This window comes from Archocentrus centrarchus, chromosome 23 (genome assembly GCF_007364275.1).
Source record: "Archocentrus centrarchus isolate MPI-CPG fArcCen1 chromosome 23, fArcCen1, whole genome shotgun sequence".
Classification (NCBI taxonomy): Eukaryota; Metazoa; Chordata; class Actinopteri; order Cichliformes; family Cichlidae; genus Archocentrus; species Archocentrus centrarchus.
The window spans coordinates 22,283,509-22,309,098 of record NC_044368.1 but is presented as its reverse complement, the minus strand read 5'-3'; the positions used below and the strand labels follow the sequence as shown (position 1 = coordinate 22,309,098).

At 42.3% G+C, this 25,590-nt stretch overlaps 1 protein-coding gene across 1 annotated transcript in view; it reads left to right on the top strand.

The window, feature by feature from the left end:
- Positions 1–25,590, top strand: part of camk1da (calcium/calmodulin-dependent protein kinase 1Da) — an 82,115-nt gene that overhangs the window by 17,319 nt on the left and 39,206 nt on the right. Inside the window, exon 2 of the mRNA XM_030719916.1 lies at positions 23,684–23,815. Within this exon, the coding sequence (XP_030575776.1) occupies positions 23,684–23,815 (132 nt within the window). The remainder of the gene's footprint in view (positions 1–23,683; positions 23,816–25,590) is intronic.

Below are 25,590 nucleotides of genomic sequence, written 5' to 3'. Positions count from 1 at the left end.
CCCTGGTTATTCTAAACTTCTCCCAGAGGATGAACAACCAATGCAGACGTGCCAAAAGCTTCCCGAAGCGGCCACTTGAGACATACTCCAAATATGAGTCCATCACCATGGACTTCCAGTTGAAAGAGGCAACTGAAGACATGAGGCAGTCGTGTCAGAAACATCAGGGGCACTGATGTTCATCACAGGGTTCAAGCAGGACTCATAACAGTCTGCAGCAGCAGCTCTCTGAGGAAAACCTTCTTCTTCAGACCCCCCACCACAGGCCCGGCCCAGAAGATGCACAAAGCCTGGGTCTTTGTGAATAGTGATAGCAACCTTTGCTTTCCTCTAAAAACACACTGGACATTTTTTACATAATGGTGTTTTATTCAGACCTGTAGGAAATTATATTTAAAATATGTATACATATAACCCTCTCTGGATACCCTGATATGAATGCCTCTTTATTACTTTACAGTAAATAACACACTGTTAGCAGAACATAGTATGTGGCAGAATTTCAGATTAAAGTTTTAGCTCAAAATATGAATGAAGACCTATGACATATATGTCATGTTTTATTGAATGCGGTCAAAGAAAATATACATATCATGTAAAAGTGTATTCAGCATTAAAAGTGGACATATAGGGTGTTTCACATGTTGTCACTGAGTGATACTGAGGTCTGAATCTGAGGGCAGCTCCTGTGATCACAGTGAGAACTGAAAAAAAAACAAGGTTAATTGTGAAGTTTGTCCCTCAAAGCTGAAATGAAGTCTGATCTGTCCCTTTAAGACTTCAGCTTCTCATTTTCTTTACTGTTACTTTTTTCTTCTTCTTCAGTTTACAGTTCTGCTGACAGGTGACATGTGAACTGTGTGGGTTTAAAAAGCTTATAAACTGACAAATTAGCCGGCAGAATATTTTACCTTCGAGGCATTTTTTAAACAGAGCGCTGCAAAGATGAGATGATGGAGCAAGTATCCATTCCTGGTTCAGTCTTGCTGCTGTATCGTGGTCACCTGCAGGAAACCACAGCAAAACATTATGGAGGTATTATCACCAGTGTTTTGATCAGCTGCCTTAGAAGTGGGCAGTATATATTAATGCTTCATATTAGTTTTAATCAAAGGATCTAGGCTCTACAGGGAGCTGCACATATAATTTTGTGAACTATACCTCATTAGGAATACTTCAGACTGCTTGGTAACCTGTATATTTTAAATAATAATAGTTGATGCTGCAAATATAGAAACTCAAGCGAAATTCTGTCATGGATACAACTTTTGTGACCGTTGAGTTACGTATGGGTAACACATTTTCATTCAGATTGGCCCACACATTAAGGAGGAGATGGTGTATATACAGACTTATGCTACAATCATCATTGTAAGAAAGAAGATATTTCCTGTCGTTTTGGGCCCATAACATCAGTGGAGCTTGCCCGACACTTTCTAGCATTAGCTGATAGCTCATCCAAATATCGTCTTTCCTGATCCAAAAAAAGCCAAAACGCAAACATTGAGGCTATAAAAACAAATGTATATTTTCCTTCTTTTATATACAGTCTACACATTCAAATAAGATCCTGACTCCAGCGTTACTCAGCATGTCAATCCTGAGTAAAGGAGCCACCACATCTTCCTGCCAGGATTTGCAGTTTACACTAACACTACACCACAAGTCTTGTGGGCTAAACTTGGTGCGGGAGTCTTGTTGCTTTTTCCACTTCTGATTCCACCTACATTATAATATGCTAAAAGGTTACCATTTTTATCATCAACAAACACGCTAACGACAGCACTGCGTTAAAATTGGCTTTCTCTGCTAAGCTTATCTAATCATTGTGAACAGTCCCCTTTTCATAATTCCATAAAAATGAAAGAAACCGAAGCTACATCTCTGCTGGAAAACATCTCTATAGCAAACATGTTTCTAATTGGCTTTCACATTCCCTTCTTTCTCCCACGTTTCCTGTTTGTCAACGACATCCTCCAATTAAGGCTAAATGAGAGGATTAATACCACTCAGCCTGCTGCCGTTAGCTTCATTTATTACATACAGTGGAAAGACAGGGAGACAGCCATTCTGGCCAAAGGTAACAGATTCAACCTGGCAGCACCTCAAACCCAAACAGGTGGCTCCTGTTTGACTCATGGAGGCTGCACCGTTCGGGGGCTGACATCATTCTTAGGTTGCATCATCCAGGGAGACGTCAGGGCTCATAAAGCGTTGACATTTCATGCATGTAACTCCCGCGCCAGTCACTTACAATAACGTCGGCTGCTGGTGGGTTAATTCCCCTGTCTGTAACCTGGAGGCCACCCTGAGCAGCCTTCTGCTGCTGTTTACACTCTTCTTCTTGTTATGCTTGTGCATGTTTAACTTTGGCTTTGGTGACGTTAGAAGTGATTAAATACATTTGTACCCTGCTGAACAGAGCCAAGATAAAGCTCACAGAATAACTGTTATGCTGGAACACAGTCATGTTGACACCTGTTCTGCAGCGTGTGACTGTGTCAGGGTGTGTGTCAGTATTTTATTTGTATGCGTGTGAAAGAGATACTGAATACGTAGTTTATTCAGAAGGAAAAACAAGTATGAGCAGGTGTGTGTTAGTAATGGAAACTGTGCTGCCCATAACTGTTGAAAAAAAAAAGAGCATCTTTCAATATTTGCTGTAGGCTTGTTGATAGTGATGCCATCAATAACGGTATAACCAGTCATACATAGTCATACTGATGTTTTATCATCTGAGAAGAGGTCCCCTTCACCGACAAAGCAAAAATGCAAAGGAAAGAGACAATGTGGCATCTTCATCGCCACACTTCATCAACCCTCATCTCCTGAACTGAGGTCACGGCTCTATCACACAAAAACATGCATAATCACGCTAATTTATTACCGGTATTTTCGCAGTTGGTTATATACTAATGTTATGCCAGCTAATGTTGGGCTTGAGTGTCCCAAAAATCCCACTTTCCCTCTGATTTCATTCTCACATTGTATGAGAGCTTATTCACCGAGTGTCTGAGTCCAACAATGTTCACTTCATAGACAGATTCACTAACAGGAATTAACTAACAGCAGCAAAAACTGACAGAAAAGTTCAGGATATCTTCAACAACTCGCTTCAGTATCACTGTTGTCAGACTGACTCGACTTGTATTGGACTGCTTTCAAAGGTTTACAGCCTCCTCCAGAGTAAATGGATGTGGACACATATACTGACAGCTGAGGTAAACAGCAGCTGACAGCCTACACTCGCTACAGATGAACGGTAGCCAGAATTTTTTGTCCTACAGCGGCCACTATAGATAGGATTATGTATTTGAATTGAGAAGAGTAAGAAAACAGAATTCAGTTGACTGCAATCTGCAATCTACTGACATCTAGTGGTGAGATTTTACACACTGTACTGTTAAAATTATACAAATGTAGGTTAGGTATTCATTGGTGAAAAAGACTGGCTTGATTATATATAAATTTAGAGGACTGCACATTCATTCACATTCTCCTTTACTGTAAATAAGCTCTTTATTCAGGTAAAGTTCACTTTTCCACTTGCAGCTGACACATTTCTGTTTGCAGATATACCATTGTTATGCAATACATGTGCAAAGCAGTCTGTATTAGAGAACTGTGCAGTTGTTTATGACTCCAATGTTTACATTAGGAATTCATCTAAAACAAATGGTTGTACAGTTATGATCTGATAACATTGCTTTCTTAGGCAACTCTTAAAGAATGCAGGCTGTGACAGAGAGTCTGCTGGGAGAACTAATCCTCCTTTAATAAACACAAAAAGACACATTCAGTCAATTGTCAGGCTGTATTGTACACCTGCATGAATGCGCTCGGATGTGACTAGTCAGCCACACACTTGGTAAATAATGCAGTAACAGTAAAGCATCAATGAACTGTGACTGCAAGAGTGACTTCAGCTTCACAGATATAGATTGTAAGTTTGATGCTGTTTAGCTTTGGATTTGGGAAAATTTTATATTGAGCAGGCTTGATGGAAATCAGTGCATTAAGATAAAAGACATAATAAAAGTGCCCCTAGGGCAAATACAGTGATGTTTTCTCAGTGTGTAATAGATCAACTCTAACCCTAAACACAGGCTGTAAATGTATGTACCTGCTTTGACGTCACCCAGTGGTTTATGGCCTAACATTCTGAAGCCTCTTGTTGGTGTTTGGCTGGAGTCAGTAGTGACCTTTTCTTTCTTTTTTTTTTTTTTTTTAGGGTTGAGTTATCAGCTGGCACTAGCAAACGTGTTTAGCAAGGTGTGTCCTTATAGTGTACTGGTGGGTCTGGGGGAGTTATTTGAGAAGATTTACTGTTGTGTTTGATTGTTGCAGCGTTATTATGAGGAAGCACAGACAAAACAGCAGCTCTGAGAAAAGGAGAAGGTGCAGAGGAGAGACAGAGACTCAGAGAAATCAGTTTCCCATTTCCACCATGAAGAGAAAGTACATACCAGCTGGAGAGCGCCACATAATAGCTGACCTCATTCACACACAGCGATGATTTACCCTGCTTTAATTAGTGGACACTGTACATTATCTAATAAATTCACAGAATATACCTGGTTCATGGAGTTCATAGACAGCTTCTTAATCTTATTATTTCTCACAAACTTCCATTAAAAGTGCTCTAAAAGGACCTGCAGCAGGCTCGAGAGTTCTAGCTGAGGGTGATGCCTGGCAGCTACAGCCCCATTGTCTGTAAATGGTAAGTGGACTGGTTCTTATATTGCGCTTTTCTACTCTAGCTGAGCACTCAGAGCACTTTATACAACAGGTTTGCATTCACCCATTCATACAAGCACTTCATTCTACAGCTAAGTGCTTACTATTGAACATTCACACACATTCAGGCTTTGACAGTTGCATTGGAGAGCAACTTGGGGTTCAGTATCTTGCCCAAGGATACTTTGACATGCAGACTGGAGCAGCCAGGAATCGAACCACCAACCTTCCAATTAGTAGATGATCTGCTCTACCTCCTGAGCCGCAGTCACCCCCACCTGCCAGTCAAAGCAGCCATGCCCTCATGCATAACTTTAATTCTTAATACAATTTCAAAAAGGGATGAGTCATATTGTAAGACTGTCAGTTGTCACAAAGGGTACAATCGGCAGTGAGGAGCAGAACTGCGTTTTGGTACCAGCCTGTAAATATGATGATTTCTGCTCTAAAGCAGGGCGTCTTTTGGGGACTCACTTTTGGATCCAGCCTCAGTTCTGGAGGTTGCCACTTGGCCAACAGAGAGCATAGAACAGTTATACAGCTATACAGTAAATTGGCTTTTGCTGACCCATTCATATGAATGGGTGAGTGTGTCCATACTTTTGACTGGTACTGTATATTAAAATTCAGATGTTTTCTTTGTATTCATATCAGTCTTTTAGGGATGGGTTAGACTTGGGGCATTTTTACAGAATTGAAGGTTGTATCTCATGTTGTAATTCAGTAAATATTAAGTGGTTAGATACAAATGTTGGTGTGACTTGGATTACTTGTGTTCCAATATGGCCATTATGGAATCATGCCACAGCTTTTATCTTCAGCCCTTTCTGCCATTGCAGTTCTTTCATTACCCTTCTCTCTCTCTCTGTCTGTCCCTCCATATGTCTCACTCTCAGCATGCACTGACTGGGAGGCTCTGGTGCTCTGCTGGCAGTGTTTGTGTTGCTGTCACTGCACCTTTTTTTTGTTTTCTCTTTTTTTTTTGCCACATGGATGCTTTTTTAGGCGTTTCATTTTTTTATTTGTCTGTTTTTCTCAAAGACTCCAAGTAATTCTGAAATGTTATCTGCAAGAATCACCACATTATAGGCAAGAAAAAGCAAAAGTCACGCTCTTGTGTGTTTACAATACACCAGCACTGGCTGATAGTCATTGATCTGATGGTTTACTCTGACACATCCGATGTGCAGCTGTGCTAGAAGCTGGAAGGAGGACTTTCCCTCTGGTCTCCTTGAAAACTTGTTCCTCGCGAACATAAACCGGGTCTTCCACTTCTACACGTCTTATTGGATTACCCGGAGTCCGCACAATTCCTCACACACAAGTCTCAAAGCTGTTTCCATGGTGATTAATGTAAACATAATGGGAGTGTCCTGACATCCCAGTAGTGGTCGGGGCTGTTTCCATGGCAAATCCATGCCTCAGTAGCCGAGTTGGTGAGTGCTTGTTCATTTCTGTTTGTCTGTGCAGTCACTCCCCTTTTCCACTGAATTATACATGCTGCTCTCGTCTTCAGGAAATTCATTTCACGAAGTTTAGTAGCATGGATGTCACAATCAAACAGTAACAGAATCAGCTTGTTGATAATATTATTGCACAATTTTCTGTTCATAATGGGGGAAAAAAGGAAAAAGTGCTCCTGCAGCAATAGAAGGTACTATAAAGTAACCCATGAACCATTAGGCGCACTGACAACATGTAGCATGGTGATGACTGTGATGCTCATCCTCTTTGATCGCTGTGCCGTCTTGTAAGGTCTTGCATGCCAGAGAGTGCGACATGGATCTGATTAAAATCTTGGTCACACTCTGTGTCACATTATACTCTGTCAGATTTTAGATGTGTTTGGTTCAAAGTGTAAATGAAAAGGAAAAAAACATGAAAGCAGACACACATCATCAGCTCATCTGTCTGTAACCAGAAACCAAAAAAAAAAGCTGTTCATTGTACATATTTCAGAGCACGATGGGGGATAATGATGTTGTTTTTGCTGTAGCTTGGTGACATCCAACCTGCTGGTAATCTTCAGTGTTTTGCGGCAGATATTTTAATTTCACATCACTTGTTCCTTTGTTCAAATCAAGCAAGCGTTTGTTGTTTCTGTGACCATGCTAGAGGTTTGACAATAGAATTATGTAACAGCATCCATGCTTCCCAGACAGCACCCAGTCAGGGCTTTTCCAATTGACATGTGATTGATCTGTACAGTCCCTGAGTACGATTCCCACCAACTAAATACAATTAATTCAGTTCATATGCTTTACAGTGGTGTACTACTTCAACCTGCTGCTGCTTTTCTTTTGGATACAGACACAGAGCACGCTCACCTTCCATCAGCGAGCGTCGAGCTCAGCAGCATGCAGATTTCCTGAGAGCACAATGATTCAGTCAAGCACTTTTTAAGTCTAAAAATGTGACAGACAGCAGACTAATGTGTCATAACCTTACCAGCTGCACATTTTGTGATTATAGAACATAAAACTAAAATGTGCCACACCCAAGTACACCTCATCAAAATGGACCCGGGAGGGTCAAATGTCAAATGTACTTGAGTTCAGGAGAGTAGCACTGGACTGAGTTGACTGATTCATCTGGCACTGTGACATTTAACAGCAGTTTGTCAATTAAACTCCCAGCAGTCCAGTGAGAGCCACAGGCAGACCAATGATTAGCCAAGTTAGAAAATGTGTGGAACTAATGATATTGTGGAGTTGCTGTGAAACTGTGCTTTGCAACAGGGGTAGTTTAAATGACCACTTCACATTTGTCTTTGGCACCCTCAAGGCACGGCTGCTGTACAGCAAATGGAGTAGCACAATGAATCCTTAGGACTTCTCTTTGCTGGATGTCATAGAAAGAAGTTGTTTTCATGTTATGATTTAGTACTCTCCAGAGCAGGGAATGATGCTGCATTCCAGACACACTGGAACTCCAAACTCAGAAGTGACGTCACTCCCGAGTTAGCACGTTCCATTAGTAAAGTTTTGTTTTGCTTCTCAGCAAGGTAAAGCCAATACTTGTGCTTAAAAACGTCGCTGTAGCACATTCCTGGATAGAGTGAGTAGTCACAAATACACAACAGTGGCAGTACAGATTACAAGTTTTACCGTTTTGCTACTGTTGTCACTGTCGCCATCTTGGATCGTTGTTGGTGGGGCTGCTCCAACTTTCCAAGTGGGAAATCCGACTTGGGGGGATGTTCCATAAAAAACTTCTGACTTTAAATTCGAACACACCATAAACTAAAGTACCAGCCCACGTTACAGGTTGCACCACATATTTTTGCCAGTGCTCCCAGTGACTGCAGCATATACATCTGGGTCTGCAGTGTACTTAAAGGCCTCTACGGATTACCAGTAGATTTGCTAGCGTGACTGTAGGCTTTACTTTAGGGGGTGGTTTTGGGTACAGTTCAAAGCTCTTTCCTTATCCGATAGCTTGCAAATTAAGATTAGAATCAAACACACTTCTGATAAGAGTTTGTTTTTTTCTGAAGGTTGGAGGCACCCAGTGCCTGCTACACATCTGCTTTTCCATTCCATCTCTGTTCTGGCTTCCAGTGACTCCAGCTCTGTGTCTCAGTTCTTGATTTTAAACACCAGAGATATCATTTATCCATTTTGATTAGCTGCTTTCTATAGATGCTGAGCTGGACTAATCTCACATGGTTCAGGTTTTCCTATAAATGTTTAATCTTGTCCTACAGAGTAATGCATGCATGTGCCATCTGTTGATAGTGGAGTGGAGCCCACTCTTCACACCCATATGGACTATGAGTTGCATTGCCCTGTCAGGGCATTTAGAGCAACTTCTTGTATCTCCTTTGTGGATTTTGGTTTTAATTGCATAGAAGGCTGTACAGGCATTTTCTCTCAGTGCTCTCTCTGTCTCTCATCTTCATCTTCTTCTGTCAGAGCCACAGTGAGAATACAGACTATAATTGGCACTTAATTGCTGCCGTGGCAACAGTGCTATTTAAGCCCACGTGCGCAGCAACAAAGCCATATAGTGCGCACACAAAAAAACAGGGAGGAAGACAGATGGAAGGAGGTTCCTCAGCTCTCTTTCACTCAGTGTTTATATCTTCAACATATGGTGGCTAGTTGGGATAGAGAAGTTTTGCTGAAAACGTGTGTGTGTGTGGTATTCACCTGACATATTTTCTGCTCCATTTCATTTACACAACAGCAGCAATAAAATCCTCATGTCTTACCTCCCGTTGCCATAGTGACTCAGATCAGCAGCCTTCCACCTGTGGGTCGGAGCCCTCCAGCAGGTCTTCTGATAATTTTGGAGGGATATCGTAATGATGACATTTTTGCACACTGTGATGCTGAAGTTACTTTTTTTTTTACCTAATTTGAATCCAAAACATAAAAAAACTGGCCATCTAAGTTATGTTGTGTAACTGTTACTGTCCAGTGTTATGGCTTTTTTGAAGCTTTTCTGTGTACCGTAAAGGCACAAGCCTATCCCAGAAATAGAATATTGTTTCTGTTAGGCCGGAGGAGCAAAGCAGGAGAAATGTGTCCACGTCTTTTGGGAAATTTCTGGTTGAAACTGCTTCGGGCTTCATGAGGTTTTTCTATTCCATTATTCATGCTGAGACTTCATAGTCTGAGAACAAACAGAAACTAGACCGCCACCAATAAATGACAAATTGATCAGAGGACAACAGCTTTTCTAAAAAACACGATGAGACATCAAACACCAAATAGATGGATAATCATCCATGATGCAGTTTTTTTTTTTTTTGTCAATATCACTGTAAAAATTGAGAGGTTTAATGTTCACACGGAGCCCCCTTGTGCTCTCATGAACTATATCGAGGGGGGAAAAAGTACACAAAGCCTTCGTTTTTGTGAAATACTACAAATTATGGGACATAAAAACAGTGGTGTCAACTATTAAAGCTATGCATAATATTCTAGTGGCTTCTAGTTTCCACATAAAATGCTTCCAATGAATTAAATAGATGGCTCTCAAAGTGACTCCATAGTGTAGTTAATTCATTTGTCTAACATCCCTGATTCAAGACCAGGAGGATTGTGTCTGGAAGGGCATCTAGCATAGAAATCTGTGCTAAATCAAATGTGTGGATCCGTCTACTGTTGAGACTCTTGTGAATATGAATGAGAGCAGCTGAAAGAAGAATTTTTGAAAATGACAAATACAAAAACTGAATTCTACAGTCCGTATCATACTATGATATATCAGTGTGGAAAACAACCAAGGAAACATTTCACTTTCCTTTTAAACTCTTAGTTCAAGCCGCTATAGCAGATTTAGTCTTCCTAACAGTGACAAATACAGCTGGCGACTACAAATGTAACATTAGCTTGCTCTCTGTTTAAAACAAACAAACCGTAGGGTGCTGTGTTATGTGTTGTTAGTGTTTTGTTAGTCTCGCCACCGAGTGCTGTTGCTCAGTGTCTAACAACAGGCTGCGTTCACAGCCAACATGTTTGTCTGAGCTCTGCAGATGCCGTCTGAACTAGTTGTGATGGCAGCTAAAAGCAGCACAGAGATTCAGAGAAACAGCATGAAGTAACTTTGAAATTAACAGGATTATTTTTGATGCTACAACCAATGTCCAGAATGAATATCCACCAAGTGTCTGCTAACCATGCTCATAGTCATAGTCTACGTTTTTGGGTAATTTGGCCCTGCTTTCTGTGTCAGAGCTTGATACATAACACATTTAAGAGCAAATAGGTTTGCTATTAAGTGAATTTTACGCTGCATTAGAGCTTGAATGATTTTTAACTTACACGGCTGAAGAACCGATAAGTTTACGCTGTAGTGAGTGAGTCGTTCGTCTGTCCGTCCCATCACCAGAATTGCTACTCCTTCTAAATGATTTATCGGAATTTAGTCAAATTTACACACATGATCACCCACTGGGTCTTCACCTAAGTCAAAGTCAAGGCCACATTTGTCATTATAGACAGACCCAGCACATATTGTGAGGGTGTGCTGGGAACGCCTGGCAGAGGCCCCAGTCTGCGATATCTTCAACTCACACCTCTGGCAGAACTTCGACAGCATTCTGAGGGACTCTCAGGACATTGAATCTTGTTACCTCGACCAGATCACGGCTCCTAACCGTAGTAGGGAGACCTCTGGTTTACACTTCGCTTGGCTCGTGGCTGGTAACTTGCTCATCCACTGTGGGTCAGCTTTAGCAAAGCGGAGAAATGCAGCAAGTCGGAAGATTTCAGCAACAGAACTTTTATTCCTTTCCACCGCTATCGAACACACTTTTTCCCTGGCGCTCATCTCCCGTGCTAGCCTGCATACACACACACACACAAACGGGGCAGAGAAAAGTGGGTGGTCTCTCTTAACCTATAACACACAACCTGTGGCTTGAAGTACATTACTCATAAGGCTACACTCTTGAAGGGGAAGGCTCTACCTGTAACAATCTGAATAAACCACACCTCCATTGCAAGGTGAATGGTGCCTATCATGGTGGTAATCCCTGAACCAGATGGTGGTCACCAGAGGTGAAGCGAGCCATCAAGATGAAGGAGAAGTCCTATTGGGCTTTGTTAGCCTGTGGGACTCTGGAGGTAGCTGACTGGTATCGACAGGCCAAGCAGAACGTGGCTCAGGTGGTGGCTGAAGCAAAAATTCAGGTGTGGGAGGAGTTCGGTGAGGCCATGGAAAATGACTTTCGAATGGCCTCGAAGTGATGCTGGTAAACTGTCAGGCGACTCAGGAGGGAAAAGCGGGGCTCCACTCACACGATCTTTAGTGCGGCATCTTTAAATGCCTTCTGTAGTGGAAGCAGTCTGAGGATGAGGGGGATTACTCGTCTAACAGTGGGGGTGAGGTCACTGAGGTGGTTAATCAACTCCTTGGTGGCAGGGCCCCTGGGGTGGACAAGATTTGCCCTGAGTTCCTGAAGGCTCTGGATGTTGTAGGGCTGTCTTGGTTGGCACGCCATGCCAGATCCCCATGCAACATCGCATGGGGATCTGGGGCAGTGTCACTGGATTGCAGACTGGGGTCTTGGTCCCCATCTTTAAGAAGGAAGACTGGTAAGTGTGTTCCAACTGTTGGGGGATCGCATTCCTCAGCTTCCCCGATAAGGTTTATGCCAGGGTGCTGGAAAGGAGGGTCTGTCCGTTAGTCGAACCTCAGTTTCAAGAGGAATAATGCTGAACATCCTGGACGTGGAAAGCTGCGCCAGCTCCTCATCCTCTAGAGGATACTTGAGTGCGCGTGGGAGTTTTCCCATCCGGTCTACACGTGTTTTGTGGACTTGGAGAATGCATCCCACCGCATCCTTCAGGGTATCCTGTGGGAGGTGCTGCGGGAGTATGCGGTGTCTGGCCTACTGTTGGGGACCATTCAGTCCCTGTACAACCGCAGCAAGAGTTTGGTCCGCATTTCTGGCATTAAGATGGGCTCGTTTTCTGTGGGTGTAGGACTTCACCAGGGCTGCCCTTTGTCACCGATTCTCTTCATAATTTTTATAGACAGAATTTCTTGGTGTAGCCAAGTCGTGGAACACTTCCACCTTGGTGGCCTCAGAGTCTCATCTCTGCTCTTTGCAGATGATGCGGTCCTGTTGGCTTCATCAGGTGGTGGCCTCCAGCTCACAGTGGAACGGTTCACAGCCGAGTGTGAAGCAGCTGGCATGAGAATCAGCACCTCTAAGTCTGAGACCATGATCCTCAGCCGGAAAAGGGTGGAGTGCCCACTCCGGCTCAGAGGTAAGTTGCTGCCCCAGGTGGAGGAGTTCAAGTATCTCAAGGTCTTATTCACGAGTGACAGGAGAAGGGAACGGGAGATTGACAGACGGATCGGGGCTGCATCTGCGGTGATGTGGATGCTGCACCGGTCTGTCGTGGTGAAGAGGGAGCTGAGTGTGAAAGCGAAGCTCTCGATTTACCAGTCGATCTACATCCCTACCCACACCTGAGCTTTGGATAGTGACCTTGTAAGGAAAATTTTAGTTTTCTTTAATTAATGACCAGGAGAGAGGCGATCTGAATGCAACGTCATGTTTATTAAAGGCTTGCAAGTTGGAGCAGTTACAAATAAACAGCATCAAGGTTGCCTAGGAGAAGTGCTCAGTGAGGCGGTCTCACTGTTCATCTTTTATACACATCAAATGTGTGCGTGACATTACACAAGAGCTTAAACAGGCAATAACAGGAAATAAATGAGGAAGCTCTACTTAGGTGTTTTCTATCATGAGTTTGTAAATGTTTTTCACTTTGTTGTTATTAGGTACTGGTTCCTTCATTCACTCTGCCGAGGCCTCGGTGTACTTCCCTTTTCTGGCAGACGCTTCCTCTTTTCATATACAGAGGGGCACAGAAAGTTCAATACAACAATACACATAATACAGTTTTCTTCTTAAAAGCTTACTATCAGACTATATTCTTCTATTCCTAATACTAATAATATTACCATAACTGATTTCTTATTTAATACTTAATCAAAACAAGAAATATATTTCTCTTACGCTTTGCTTTGTTATACCAAAGCTTGATTATGCTTATAGTTAACATAAAAGATTAATACTTATCTAAATTTACCTAACAGACCAAAAGAATGAGATCATGAATAAAAGCAGCAGAAATGAGGTTCCTCCGAAGGGTGGCTGGCCTCTCTCTTACAGATAGGCTCCTTAGAGAGGAGCGCAGCCATTTGGGAGGGGCTCAAAGTAGAGGCGCTGCTCCTCCACATCAAAAGGAACCAGTTGAGGTGGCTCAGGCATCTGACTAGGATGCCTCCTGGGCACCTCTTGGGTGAGGTGTTCCGGGCATGTCCTACCAGGAGGAGGCCCCAGGCAGACCCAGGATATGCTGGGTCTGCCTGGGTCTCTCTTAGCTGGCCTTAGAGCACCTTGGGGTCCCCCAGAAGAGCTGGTGGAGGTGGCTGGGGGGAGACGGAGGTCTGGGCTTCCCTGCTTAGGCTGCTGCCCCTGCAACCTGGCCCTGGATAAGCTGAAGAAAATGGATGGATGGATCAATTTATTTTATAGCACCAAATCACAACAGTCACCTCAAGGCGCTTTATATTGTAAGGTAAGTACGCTACAGTAATTACAGATAAGACCCAACGGTCAAAACGACCCCCTATGAGCAAGCACTTGGTAACAGTGGGAAGGAAAAGCTCCCTTTTAACAGGAAGAAACCTCCGGCAGAACCGGACTTAGAGAAGTGGTCATCTGCTGCAACCGGCCAGGGCTGAGGGGAGAGAAATTCTTTGCAAGTCTACTTCATGTCATCATCCGCTAAGAAAAAGAACCCAACTGTGGGCACAGCAGGTAAAAGTTCACAGAGTTTTTATTTACACTTGGTCAAAGAATGATTTACAAAAGACTGTCCCAGGCTATGGTGGGTCAGACACAACCACTCGCTATTCCAATATATCCACAGGCAGGTGGCTGTCACACACTCGCAACTCCTTAACATCCACGGGTCAGAAAACAGGCTGAGCTCTGCACACAAACGAATGTTAATCCACACGTAATGAAGAGTTTTTCAAAAGGTGAAGATGAGAGAATCATTACTGCTACTTGCTGGTGCAACGATCCGGTGAAGACTGAAAATTTTCCCACAGCTTGAATACCAGTCAAGAGGGAACTCGTGAAGGACAGGTGAGTGATTAGTGATATCTGACAGGTGTGAGAGTCACTGCTGGGAGTTGCTGATCTGTGGGCAGAATAACCAGAAGACCTGCCCAGGAGAAAAGACACAGCAACAGCGCGCACACACACACACACACACACACACAAAAAACAACACGGGAGGAATACCAGCCTGAAGAGAGTGGCAACCATGACACTTCACTTCTCAGTGGATTTCACTTCTTATCAGTTTGTGCAATACATCCAAGCAATGACAAAACTTATACCTTTCTTCCAAACTATACTCACTACAGTGACTTGTGATGAATTGTGGCTACTATGTCACTGACATTCTGTTGGCCTCTTCTTTAAGTTTGGATCCAGTGTGAAATACCTTATTGCCTCAATGAAGTCTTCTGAAGTTAATGCTGTTCTGACACAAAAAGCCAATATATTAATCTGGATGGAGAAAGTATCCATGCCTGCTGTATCTTTTCATCTGCCAGTCCCCTAATGTGGTGAGCCAGGAAAACTGTGATACACTAACTTTTCCTTCCTTTGGATTGAACTACTTATGCCTAAATGACTAAAATACATTGGGGCAAAAAAAGTAAAGTCAGCCAATGATTGTGCAAGTTCTCCTACACAGAAAGATGAGAGAGGTCTGTAATTCCCATCATAGGTACACTTCAACTATGAGAGGCAAAATGAGAAAAAAATCCAGGAAATCACATTGTAGGATTTTTAAAGAATTTATTTGTAAATCATGGTGGAAAATAAGTAATTGGTCAATAGCAAAAGTTCAACTCAATATTTTGTAACATAACCTTTGTTGGCAGTGACAGAGGTCAGACGTTTCCTGTAAGTCTTCACCAGGTTTGCACACACTGTAGCTGGTATTTTGGCCCATTCCTCCATGCAGATCTCCTCTACAGCAGTGATGTTTTGGGGCTGTCGCTGGGCAGCACGGACTTTCAACTCCCTCCACAAATTTTCTATGGGGTTGAGGTCTGTAGACGGGCTAGGCCACTCCAGGACCTTGAAATCCTTCTTACGGAGCCACTCCTTCATTGCCTGAGCAGTGTGTTTGGGATCATTGTCATGCTGGAAGACCCAGCCACGTCCCATCTTCAGTGCTCTCCCTGATGGAAGGAGGTTTTGGCTTAAAATCTCACGATACATGGCCCCATTCATTTCTTCCCTTAACATGGATCAGTCATCTCCATATTTTGCCCCGATGTACAGCACAATAAATCCAACAAAGTCAGCATTTTCACAGTGTCGAACCCAAGGTGTGATCACACCCCGTCTTTGCACCTTCCCCACCCTCTTTCCCCTGGTTCATTGAACGTGCCTGGGTATCAACGGTATCAAAGTCATGAGGTGGAATCCCAGTGTGCCAAAAGCCACTCTGTTGGCTGGGTAGTGAAAGATACTTCAGGTGAAATGTTTACCTTGGATGCCCAAATGGCTCGTCTCCAAAACTCAACCAATCCACACGTCCATCACATCACATTTCATCTACCAGGCTCTTTCTTTCAGTGTCTTCCTGCCAGTGTCGAAAGGTTTCTGTCTACACTGGGTTTTCCTTCCTTCTTTTTCTCATTTGCATCTCATCAACTTTCTTTATGTGGGAATCTTTTTTTTTTTTTTTAATGGCCATCAAGACAATGACGCATAATTCAACAGATTTCTTTGTATTCACAGCACATAAAAATAATGGTGCATGTGTTTTAATGTGTCTATGTGCTCTGCCCACGTTAGTTTTGTTCTGTATAATTGTCCTTGTCCATGCTCTGTCATTATCTTGCCTTCTGTTGTGTGTGTGTGTGTGTGTGTGTGTGTGTGTGTGTGTGTGTGTGTGTGTGTGTGTGTGTGTGTGTGTGTGTGTGTACGTATATTAGTCAATTCAGAAGCAACCACTTCTGCTTTGATTAAACTGCTAATTATTGATCGGGCAAGCGCCGACCTCCAGAGCTGACATTATCCTACTCTGTGTGTGTGTGTGTGTGTGTGTTTGTGTGTGAGTGAGAAAGAGAGTGCCATGTGAATGAAAGCGTACTGCTTCTTTCCCAGCTGCCTTTTGTTGTAGCTCTTCCTCTCATTCAGCTCTGCTTGTAATTTGTTAGATAAATGTTTATTGAGGCTGTGCTTTCATTTTGGCAAACAGTACTGTTCATATCCAGGAGCATTTTGACTTCATACTGATGAAGAATAAAATTGAGATTGAATTCCAGAGATACAGCATTTATATAAAGAGGGAAGAGACCATTGGAAGGATGAGGACTTTGTTAAGGAGGTGATAAGTAAAGGCAGAGGAAATACTGAATACTGAACTTCAATACAACATAATACTGAACTGAATAAAAAGGAGATTAGATTGTGCTGGAAAGACATTTGTGTTTCCCTCTAATCTCAGACAGGTGTGTTAACAGTTTTTACACAAGAACTCATTGTTACTATGTGCCAATAATGATGTTTTAGAGCCTCAGCGTTGTTGCAGGTCCACTGTACCTGACCACTTTTGGAGATAAAAGGACACTAAAAGGCAGTGCTGACTAAGAATCATACAATAGTTAAACAAAGGCTGAGCTAATGTGGATTATATTACCATAATTCCACAAAAAAAGTTGGGACTGTTTGGAAAAAGGAAATAAAAACAAAATGCAATGATATGAAATGCTTTGCTTTTCTTTCTTTCTTTTTTTTTTTCCTTTTTTAAATTTCTGGTTTTGATTGTATTGTGACTCTAGAATCCGTACATCATTTCCTAGTTAGCAGGAAGCTGGAAGTATCAGCTGTCCAACAGATCGACATGAAAACATTGCTTCCTTACCTTTTATGCAGCTGTTTTTTGCTAGAAAATGTTTTGACCATTGACATTCAAAAAGATGCCGACAGTTTGTTCACGTTTGCTAGAAACTGCAAGCTCACTGATACTGTCGCTACCCCATTTTGTATAGGCACCACACTTTAAATAGGAGAAAATTCTGGACCTCAAATTTATTTCACAATGTGAAGTCATTTTGATGAACAGTGTCACAGAAATTCTCAGTCTTTTATTGCTTGCCCTTGTAATTTTAATGTGTTTTAAGGCCAAACTTGTGGTCAATAATCATGTCACAATGTGAAGCAGAATATTTCCTCCCCCATTATTTGACCAAAGGCCACTCAACCACATCCGTCACTGTGGCTAAATTGGCAAATGTGAACTAAATAGGCTTAAATACTGGAGGGAAATTCTGTCAAAAGCGATTGGTTTTGTGTTTTTGTCTTGAACGGACCGAAGGCTGAAGCCATGGAACATTTCCCCTAAGGAAGTGATCAGAAGTCAACAAGAACATTTGAAACAAAGGGACTCGCTTGAGAAGGAGGAAGTGACTTGTGGGGTTCCCAGATGTGCTCCAAGACCTTCTATGGAGGATTGCACAGTGTCATTGAAATGAAAAATATTTGGTTAACTCAGCTTCTGCTTTGATTTTGACACCCCGCATCAGTCTCTGAAAAGGAAATAGTGCAAGGCCCCCCCACCCCCACCCAAAAAAAAAAAAAGAAAGAAAGAGAGACACCACAGGAAATTTGAGATCTGTTTGTGGCAGATTTACTGGATGCTTTTAGGAAAACATGGAAGAATGTGTTGACTGAACAACTTTGGATCAGTGTATTTTCAGCTTGACAGTGAGAAACACTGATGGCTGCTGTCAGTCTCCATGTTAAATGAGTCACTTTCACCTTGTCAACCTGTCCTAGTCTCCCCCTCTCTATATCTATCATACACGCCTGTGTGTGTGGGTTAGGGCGCACATGTGTGCACGTGAGACAGACTGTTTCCTTGTTGGATATGTGATCCGATGGAGAAAGACACACATGCGCACACCATTGCTGCCAATACATTCCCTGCTCAGTGCAGTGATGGAAGCAGCAGAGCTCGACTGACACAATTACACAAGTTCATGCAGGAGGAAATGCAGTCATTGTTGCCGCAGGTAATGGCAAGCTGGGGACTACTCACTACTCAAGTCCTGATATAAACAGATGTACAAACGCAACCCATCATGTGAGCTCAGCTGCAGGTGTTAGGTTCCCGCTTCCGCCAATCAGTGAACCCCATAGGTCCTGTAGTGTGTGTTTGGATGAATTTAGGGTTGACAAAATGTGAAGTGGACCGTGCTGATTTCCTGCTGTTGTGGTGGTGGTGTGTGGAACTACATGGAACTGCAGTGATGAGGTCCATTCTGCCTCAGTCACATTTGTAGCTCTACCCCTCTCTGAATTTTTCCTCATTTCACTATAGTTCAGCTTCATTTATTTTTTACGTAATATTCAATAATACAGCACGTACATGCATCTCTGTCAGTAAATACAAATTACGATCTGTCAACTGCTCAAACAACAACAGCGTGTCAGTTACAACAAATTTGCTGATGATTAATGATGAAATGACTTATTTCATGTTTGTTGTAATCTTGAAGTAGCGGTACCAGCCGGCCTAAAGTGGCTGTTTTGTGAACATCGGTTTTGGGAACCGGGACCTTTTGTTTTAAGCCCTAAAGCCTGCTGCTTAAAACGTCTGGTAGCAACCACATTGCATTCTCAGAAAATAGGGTCAGGTTGTGATTAGGGATTTCTTAGAAATAGTTTCATTTCATGATCACTTTAGTGCTTAATGTCATCGACAAATATACTTTTAGGACTAAAACTAAAGAACCAAAACAATGTGTGTGCAAATACTAAAATGCAAGCGCTAGAAGAGCAGAGTTTGGTGGTGTTTCTCGGTTTCCATGACACATAAGTGCCCTTTTAATGACACAATCCTCTGAGCCATTGTTGCTATAAAAATGTTGAATGTACAAGCTTTAATGGCTGGTAGCATTAGAAGGATTACCGGTGTGAGAGAAAGTTAAAGCTAACCAGTTATATCATGAAATGGGAGCAACTGGTTTGTTTACAGCTGTTCTTTTAATTCATGAAAGTAAATTCAGTTTTCATGTTAAATCCTACAGTTATGATACTGACATTGTCCTTGTGTTTGTCTGTGGCGATGTTATTCATAGCTGGCATTATTATGGGATTATAACATAGGGTTTTTAAGTGCAAGTCTCACACACACACACAGGCGTGGCAGTGTGTGTGTGTGTGACCTTGACAGTGTATACATATGTATCTCTTTGTGGCTTTATGCTGCACTGGATGTTCGTTCATGGATATCCTTCTCTGAGGGTTGTGGATGAAAAGCACTGACTTAGTGAAGCAACAATGCAAACATCACAGCCCACTGGTTTTGTTCTGGCTTTGACGTCACTGAACCCCACAGCAGCCATTATCAGTGCAAGCAGGTCTCTCTCATGTTTACATGCAAGTCAACTGAGGAGTGGTAGCCAGACAGTCCACCTTTTATCACAAGGGGCAATCGGTGGTATGATCACTTGTCACAGTAAAATATGTCTCGAGCATGAGATGACAAAAAAGGATGAGATAAGGGTGGGAGAGGAGGAGGAGGAGGAGGAGGAGGAGGTGGAAGTGAGAAGAAACGGGATTCTTGCTAAGAGGCGTGAGAAAAAACACCGAGCCCAACGAAGAAAGACAGCGACACATCGTTTTTCTCTGCACTCGTGTTCTTAAGACAAGTCAGCCGTATGGCTGATGGACAGCTTCACCCGAATGCACTTCACGCGAAGGCCTCGAGGGCTTTCTCTGTTACCACACACACACACACACACACACACACACACACACGCACACACACACATTGATGCACAAGGAAGCCCATTCACAACAGCCTCTTTCTCCTTCAATGATGAGCTTAAAACCCAGAAATACACATGGATCAATAAAAGAGGAAATTTTTAGGCTGTGGTGAAAAGCCTGTTGAAAGCTCGTGAGTTTTGCTTCATATAAATGAGGCCCCAGCAGATATTAGAAGTACTTTCTGTCCATCTGCACGTTCTTTGTATTGCTCACTGTGGTGTAGATCGTCCCCATTAACCTGACTGCTTTTTGGCGGACAGAGGTGAGGACAGAGGTGAGGACCAAAATGCAGGCTGCAGGAGGTAGACTATTCCAACAAACAGCAGACTTTAATTGCTGATAAAAATCTAATATATAGAAAATCAAAAGGTTGAAAATAGGAATAATGCTGTGATCCATTTGAAATGGTGAAGTCAGAGATCTGGAGTTCCTGGTCAGAAATTCCAGCTGGAATGCCCCCTCGTGACCTACTGTAGCACTCAAAGTCAGAGAAGCCACGCCATCCTCGACAAAGTACAATGGCAGAAACACTAGTAAAACTTTAGAACTTGTAATCTTTATGATCAATGTTGTGTATTTGTGACTTGTTGAATAAGCCATCACAGAGTATCAGCCAGGCTCTGTTTGTCAGTGTGCTGCAGCAGCGTTAAAACTGTCATGTAACAGCTGTAAGGCTGGCACGTGGGATTTGGACCCAAATTCAAAACATGGGAGACAGGAATAAACCCAAAAAAAAAATAGCTTTAATGCAGCACTCTAACAAATTACAAAACAAAGGCTGGCCAGGAACGAGGACTCCAAAGCTAGGGAAACAAAGAGTGAGAAGACACACAACTGTGTGGGAGGATGGGACAGTGAACTAAGACAAACTGAGGGAATAAATACACAAGGTAATGAGGAAAACAGGAAACACCTGGGAGGACAGCTGAGTCCAATTGAGAAGATGCGACAAGGGATGTAAAACTAAATACAGAGCACAAGAGACAGAAGACTAACAGAATAAAACAGGAAGTAACTGAACACGGGAACAGAAAGCGGACTGAGAACACAACAGGGCAGGAAAAACAAACCGAAAAAGGAAGACAGGACAATGTATACACCGAGGGCTTATTGGAGACTGACAAACAGGAAGGGAATGAGACAAAGCTGAAAGGGACTAATCCAGGTCAGAATATACAGGGAATCAGGAAGTGAAACTGGCACAGGACACAAACAAAAACTAATCTGCAAAGTAAAAGCAAGAAGCAGCCAAAAGACAAATGCTGGACACGATAACAGAAGCAGGGGAGCAGACATTCACAGACAGGGAAGCACTGAGACACTCAAACAGGAATCAAAGACTTTATTGTAATATGAGAATAAATAAAAATTCACAGTGTACTGGAATGATATGGTCAACAAAAACAGGAATCAAAGATATTCAAAAGTCACATCTTCAGAACTCAATCACAAAACAAGAAAAATGAAAAACATAAAACCCCAGAACCAAGTCCTCGGACCGTGACAGAATTTTTCAGTTCTATGTTTCCTCTGGAACTGTAACTCTGTGACATAGGATGCAACCGCTCACCTGTCCAAGATGGAGAAAAATGTGCATATCCTTTTATTACATTTTCATGACTCATCACGTTTCTGTGTCAGCAATAATTAGCAGTTAGGAATAAGTAATGAACTCATGTTGTGTCATGTGTAAATGTGGATCTTTCTGCTGCAGGTAACCCTGCAAAGCTGCAGGTATTTAATAATCTCAGAGGAATTACCCCAACAGCACAGCAGCAAAAGGCTTCAGCTCCTGCTTTGTGAAAGTCGGATAAGGCTACACAGGATCCTTTTTCCATCAAGGAGGGCCTTTGAGGAGCCTTGAGGGGCTTTGAGGGTTCATTTCACTTGATTTGTTTGGGCAGCATGAGAGCATTAGATGGAAGGTGGAATAGTTATAGGCTTCTTGGTGACCTTGTTCTAGGGATTTAGGGCCCTGAATGCAAAGTTTTGCAAAGGCTTGATTTCAGAAGGGTAAAAGAAGTTGTGCTGAGGATCTCGAGCAGGCTGATATGGAATTAAAAGTTCAGATAAATAGCGAGGAGCATAAAGTGCCTTAAGAGTGCTTATCCTCTTAAATTCAATCCAGTTGCACCTTCATCAGGTTTGGATTTGTGTCAGCTGCAGGTAGTCTGAGTGTTGGACAGAAAGAGGAGGACGAGGGGGGAGAGGAGATAAACACAGGCATCCTTATCTCCTCTCTCCTCTTGTTTACTCTAATGCATTGGTGAAGCTGAGGGCAGATCGACTCAGGAGTCAACACCCGGTTCAGGCAGATTAACTCGCAATAAGCTCATCTTCATTCATCACCCTGCTCGTCTTTGTGACACAAACACACACACACACACACACACACACTCTTGTTCAAGGACCGAAAGGTGGATCTGAATTGAATCTTCTACTCGCCCAGTTCGAGTGTTGTGATTATTTTCTTTGTGTATGAAATGAGAAACAAAACTTTGAAATTATTTTTCAGCCACTCGGAGCGAATGGAAAAATAAAAATGCTAATGTTCTCTTGTTACACTTGGCAGAGCCAATCTCATTGTAATTTTCCGCCTATTAATATCAGACTTTACCTGTTGCAAATGAAATCTTAGAGGAAAACTAACTGAACTCGCACAGAGTTGCCTTTTTATTTTTTTAAATGAGTGTTTGTTCCTTTGGTTGATTGGTTTACCAGCAAGTGAAGATCTAACTTGAATCTTAAAATCATGTTTTCAAGTATTTAAAGATCATTTCTGACTGTTTCCTGGGAGATGATATGATGCTGCTTTGGATTGCATTAGATTGTTTTTAACATTTTCTTTTAGACAGCGACCGATAATTTATTTAATTATTTGACAACTTCTCAGTTTAGCTATTTTTACATATTAAAAAAATGCTTAGAAAACTTACTCAACTTAAGGAAGATGCAGGCAATGAATACATACTGAATAATGAGGGGAGAGGAAACAAATCAGGAATAATGAGAGAGGTGAAGTGAAGCTCCAAACAAAGTAGACAGGATAGACACAAAAGGGAGCTCACTAACCAAACACCAACCAAAGAAGAACCAAAAACCAGGAGCATTGACTCAAAAGCATCGTAAATAATATCAAATTCAAAAGGACTAAATAATATAGTTTGAATATAAATCACTTCCCAAACACAAAATGACTCTCAAACCCCAAAACTCAAAACGCTGGGTCCAAGACACGGGGTCCATCATAATCTCATCCCAGCAGAGCAGCTTTTCAGTTATTATAAATGCAAAACTGACTGCAGAGAGACCCACAAACAAGCGGCAAATGACGGAGGACCTAGCAGAGCATCTCAAGGGAGGAAACAGCATTTGGTGATGTCCGTGGGTTCTAGACTTCAGGCAGTTATTGACTGCAAGTTATTAAAAATAGTCCTTGCTGTATTTTTTCTTATCATGCTTGTAAATGTAAGCGTGTAGATTTCGGGATTAAATTCAGATACAGTTTGTGTAGACCTGACACTGCAGGGTCGGAGCAGTTCTTGGTCTTTTGTATTGTGAAAACCAATCTGCTGATGAATCACATGAGCTTTTGTGTGTTCACAGGGGGGCGTTTTCAGAGGTGGTCTTGGCCCAGGAGAAGCTGACTGGCCGAATGTTTGCAGTGAAGTGCATCCCCAAGAAGGCTCTAAAGGGGAAGGAGAGCAGCATCGAGAACGAGATCGCCGTGCTGAGGAAGTGAGTGATGTGACACAAGAACGCACACACACAAGTCTACTAATTCCTGGTTACCGGGGCAACTGTGCATCTCTCACCCCATCAAACCCCCCCCCCGTCCCGCCCCCAGGTCACGATCCGCAGCCTGCCTAACATAATATGAACAATTCAGGACTGAAACGTCTGTCTGTGTAACAGCTGCACAGTATTACCCACAGAGTGAGGCTGAGAGTGATCTTTGTTATACTGTGTGTTGTTGGTGTTCATCCCACCGTCAGCTAAAGGTGGGAAACACCAGGCACCCCACAAAATGATTTTATCACAACACTTCACTTGTGATACAATACTATTAGGATTTTTAATGTTTTGCAATATGCTGAGTATTGCAATAACTTACATTGCCATTTTATAACCTTTAATTAAATGTTAAATGTTGTCAATATTTGTTTTATTCAGTCAAATAAAGTTATCTCATTTCACTTGTTTTTCTGCTGCAAAATAAGATTGTCAAGCATACCAACACTGTCATTATAACCTGCCATTAATGTTGCCATAAGATGGGGTCAGTCTGCTATCAGTCTGTGATTGAATGCAGTCAAGTTGGCAATTGGATGCAATCTGTTTCTGATAATACACCAATTAACTATGATAAATTGTTGAAAATCACATATTTGTTGCTGTCTGTGTAGCAGAAATTCATATTTAATTCTTACATTTGCACTCAGGAGCCTTCCTTTTCTATAGAAATACAACCAGCTGGCAGCCAATTGGGTTGAGTCCCCTCGAGCTGTGCTCATTGACAAAGACACATTTAAACTGATGGCAACATGTTGGCAATCTGTCTGCATTTATAAATTAGACAGCAATTAATTGCACACCTTCGACACTCTCTCTGAAAGTGATTGCAGTCAGTCTAAGTCAGACTGCAGCTGTTTGCAGAAAGGTTTCCTCGTACCAGGCACCTGTGCAGTCGCCTTGTGAACAAAAGTGGCCATGAGTGTGCAGCACCCTCGAGCTGTGGGCAACAGTTTAATCACCACAAGTTGCAGTCAGTTGCAGAATGTTAAAAAATTCACCAGGAAGCCATTTTATTTTATCTTTTTTTGCAGCTGCGCCTAGTGTTGGATGGCATATCAGTTGAGCCATCGAACACACAACAGCCTGCCGTTACAGACTTTCCCATTAGGATTCTTTGTGTACCTTGTCTCTTCCTTTAATGTCTTACTGGATAAGGCATCATTGCTAACTTTATATCTTAATGAACAAAGTCACCACAGAAATCTTTTCTATTTGCTGTTCAGAAAAGTTAAAAAGAGTCACTGATCATGTTGCACAGTGACATATCAGTGGATGTTTCTTGCACATTATAGAAACATTGTAAAGACAGAAAAATTCAGAGTCTAACAGCAGATATTGTCTTACAGCTTTATCAGGTTTTGATTCCTCATGCTCATGTCCAGCTCCACATTTTTATTCCTGAAGTACACTAAAGTAGCTTTGCATTTCCCCTCCCTTTAAGCCACCTTTATTCTCATTCTCAGACTGAGCATTTAGAGCTGCTTGAAGCCTGAGCTTGTGGCTTACAGGAATTGGCCATATTGAGTATCTACTGTAACAGTAAAAAGCACAATAGGTTGCCTTTAACATGTAAAGAGAAAAGTGTGCCTCCCATTGCAAACTGCTCCCTTATTTCCCAAAGGGGTCACTACAGTGGATGGATCCACGCATTGATTTGGTACAGATTTACACCGGATCCCCTTCCTGATGCAATCCTTCCATTTGTCTGGGCTTGGCAC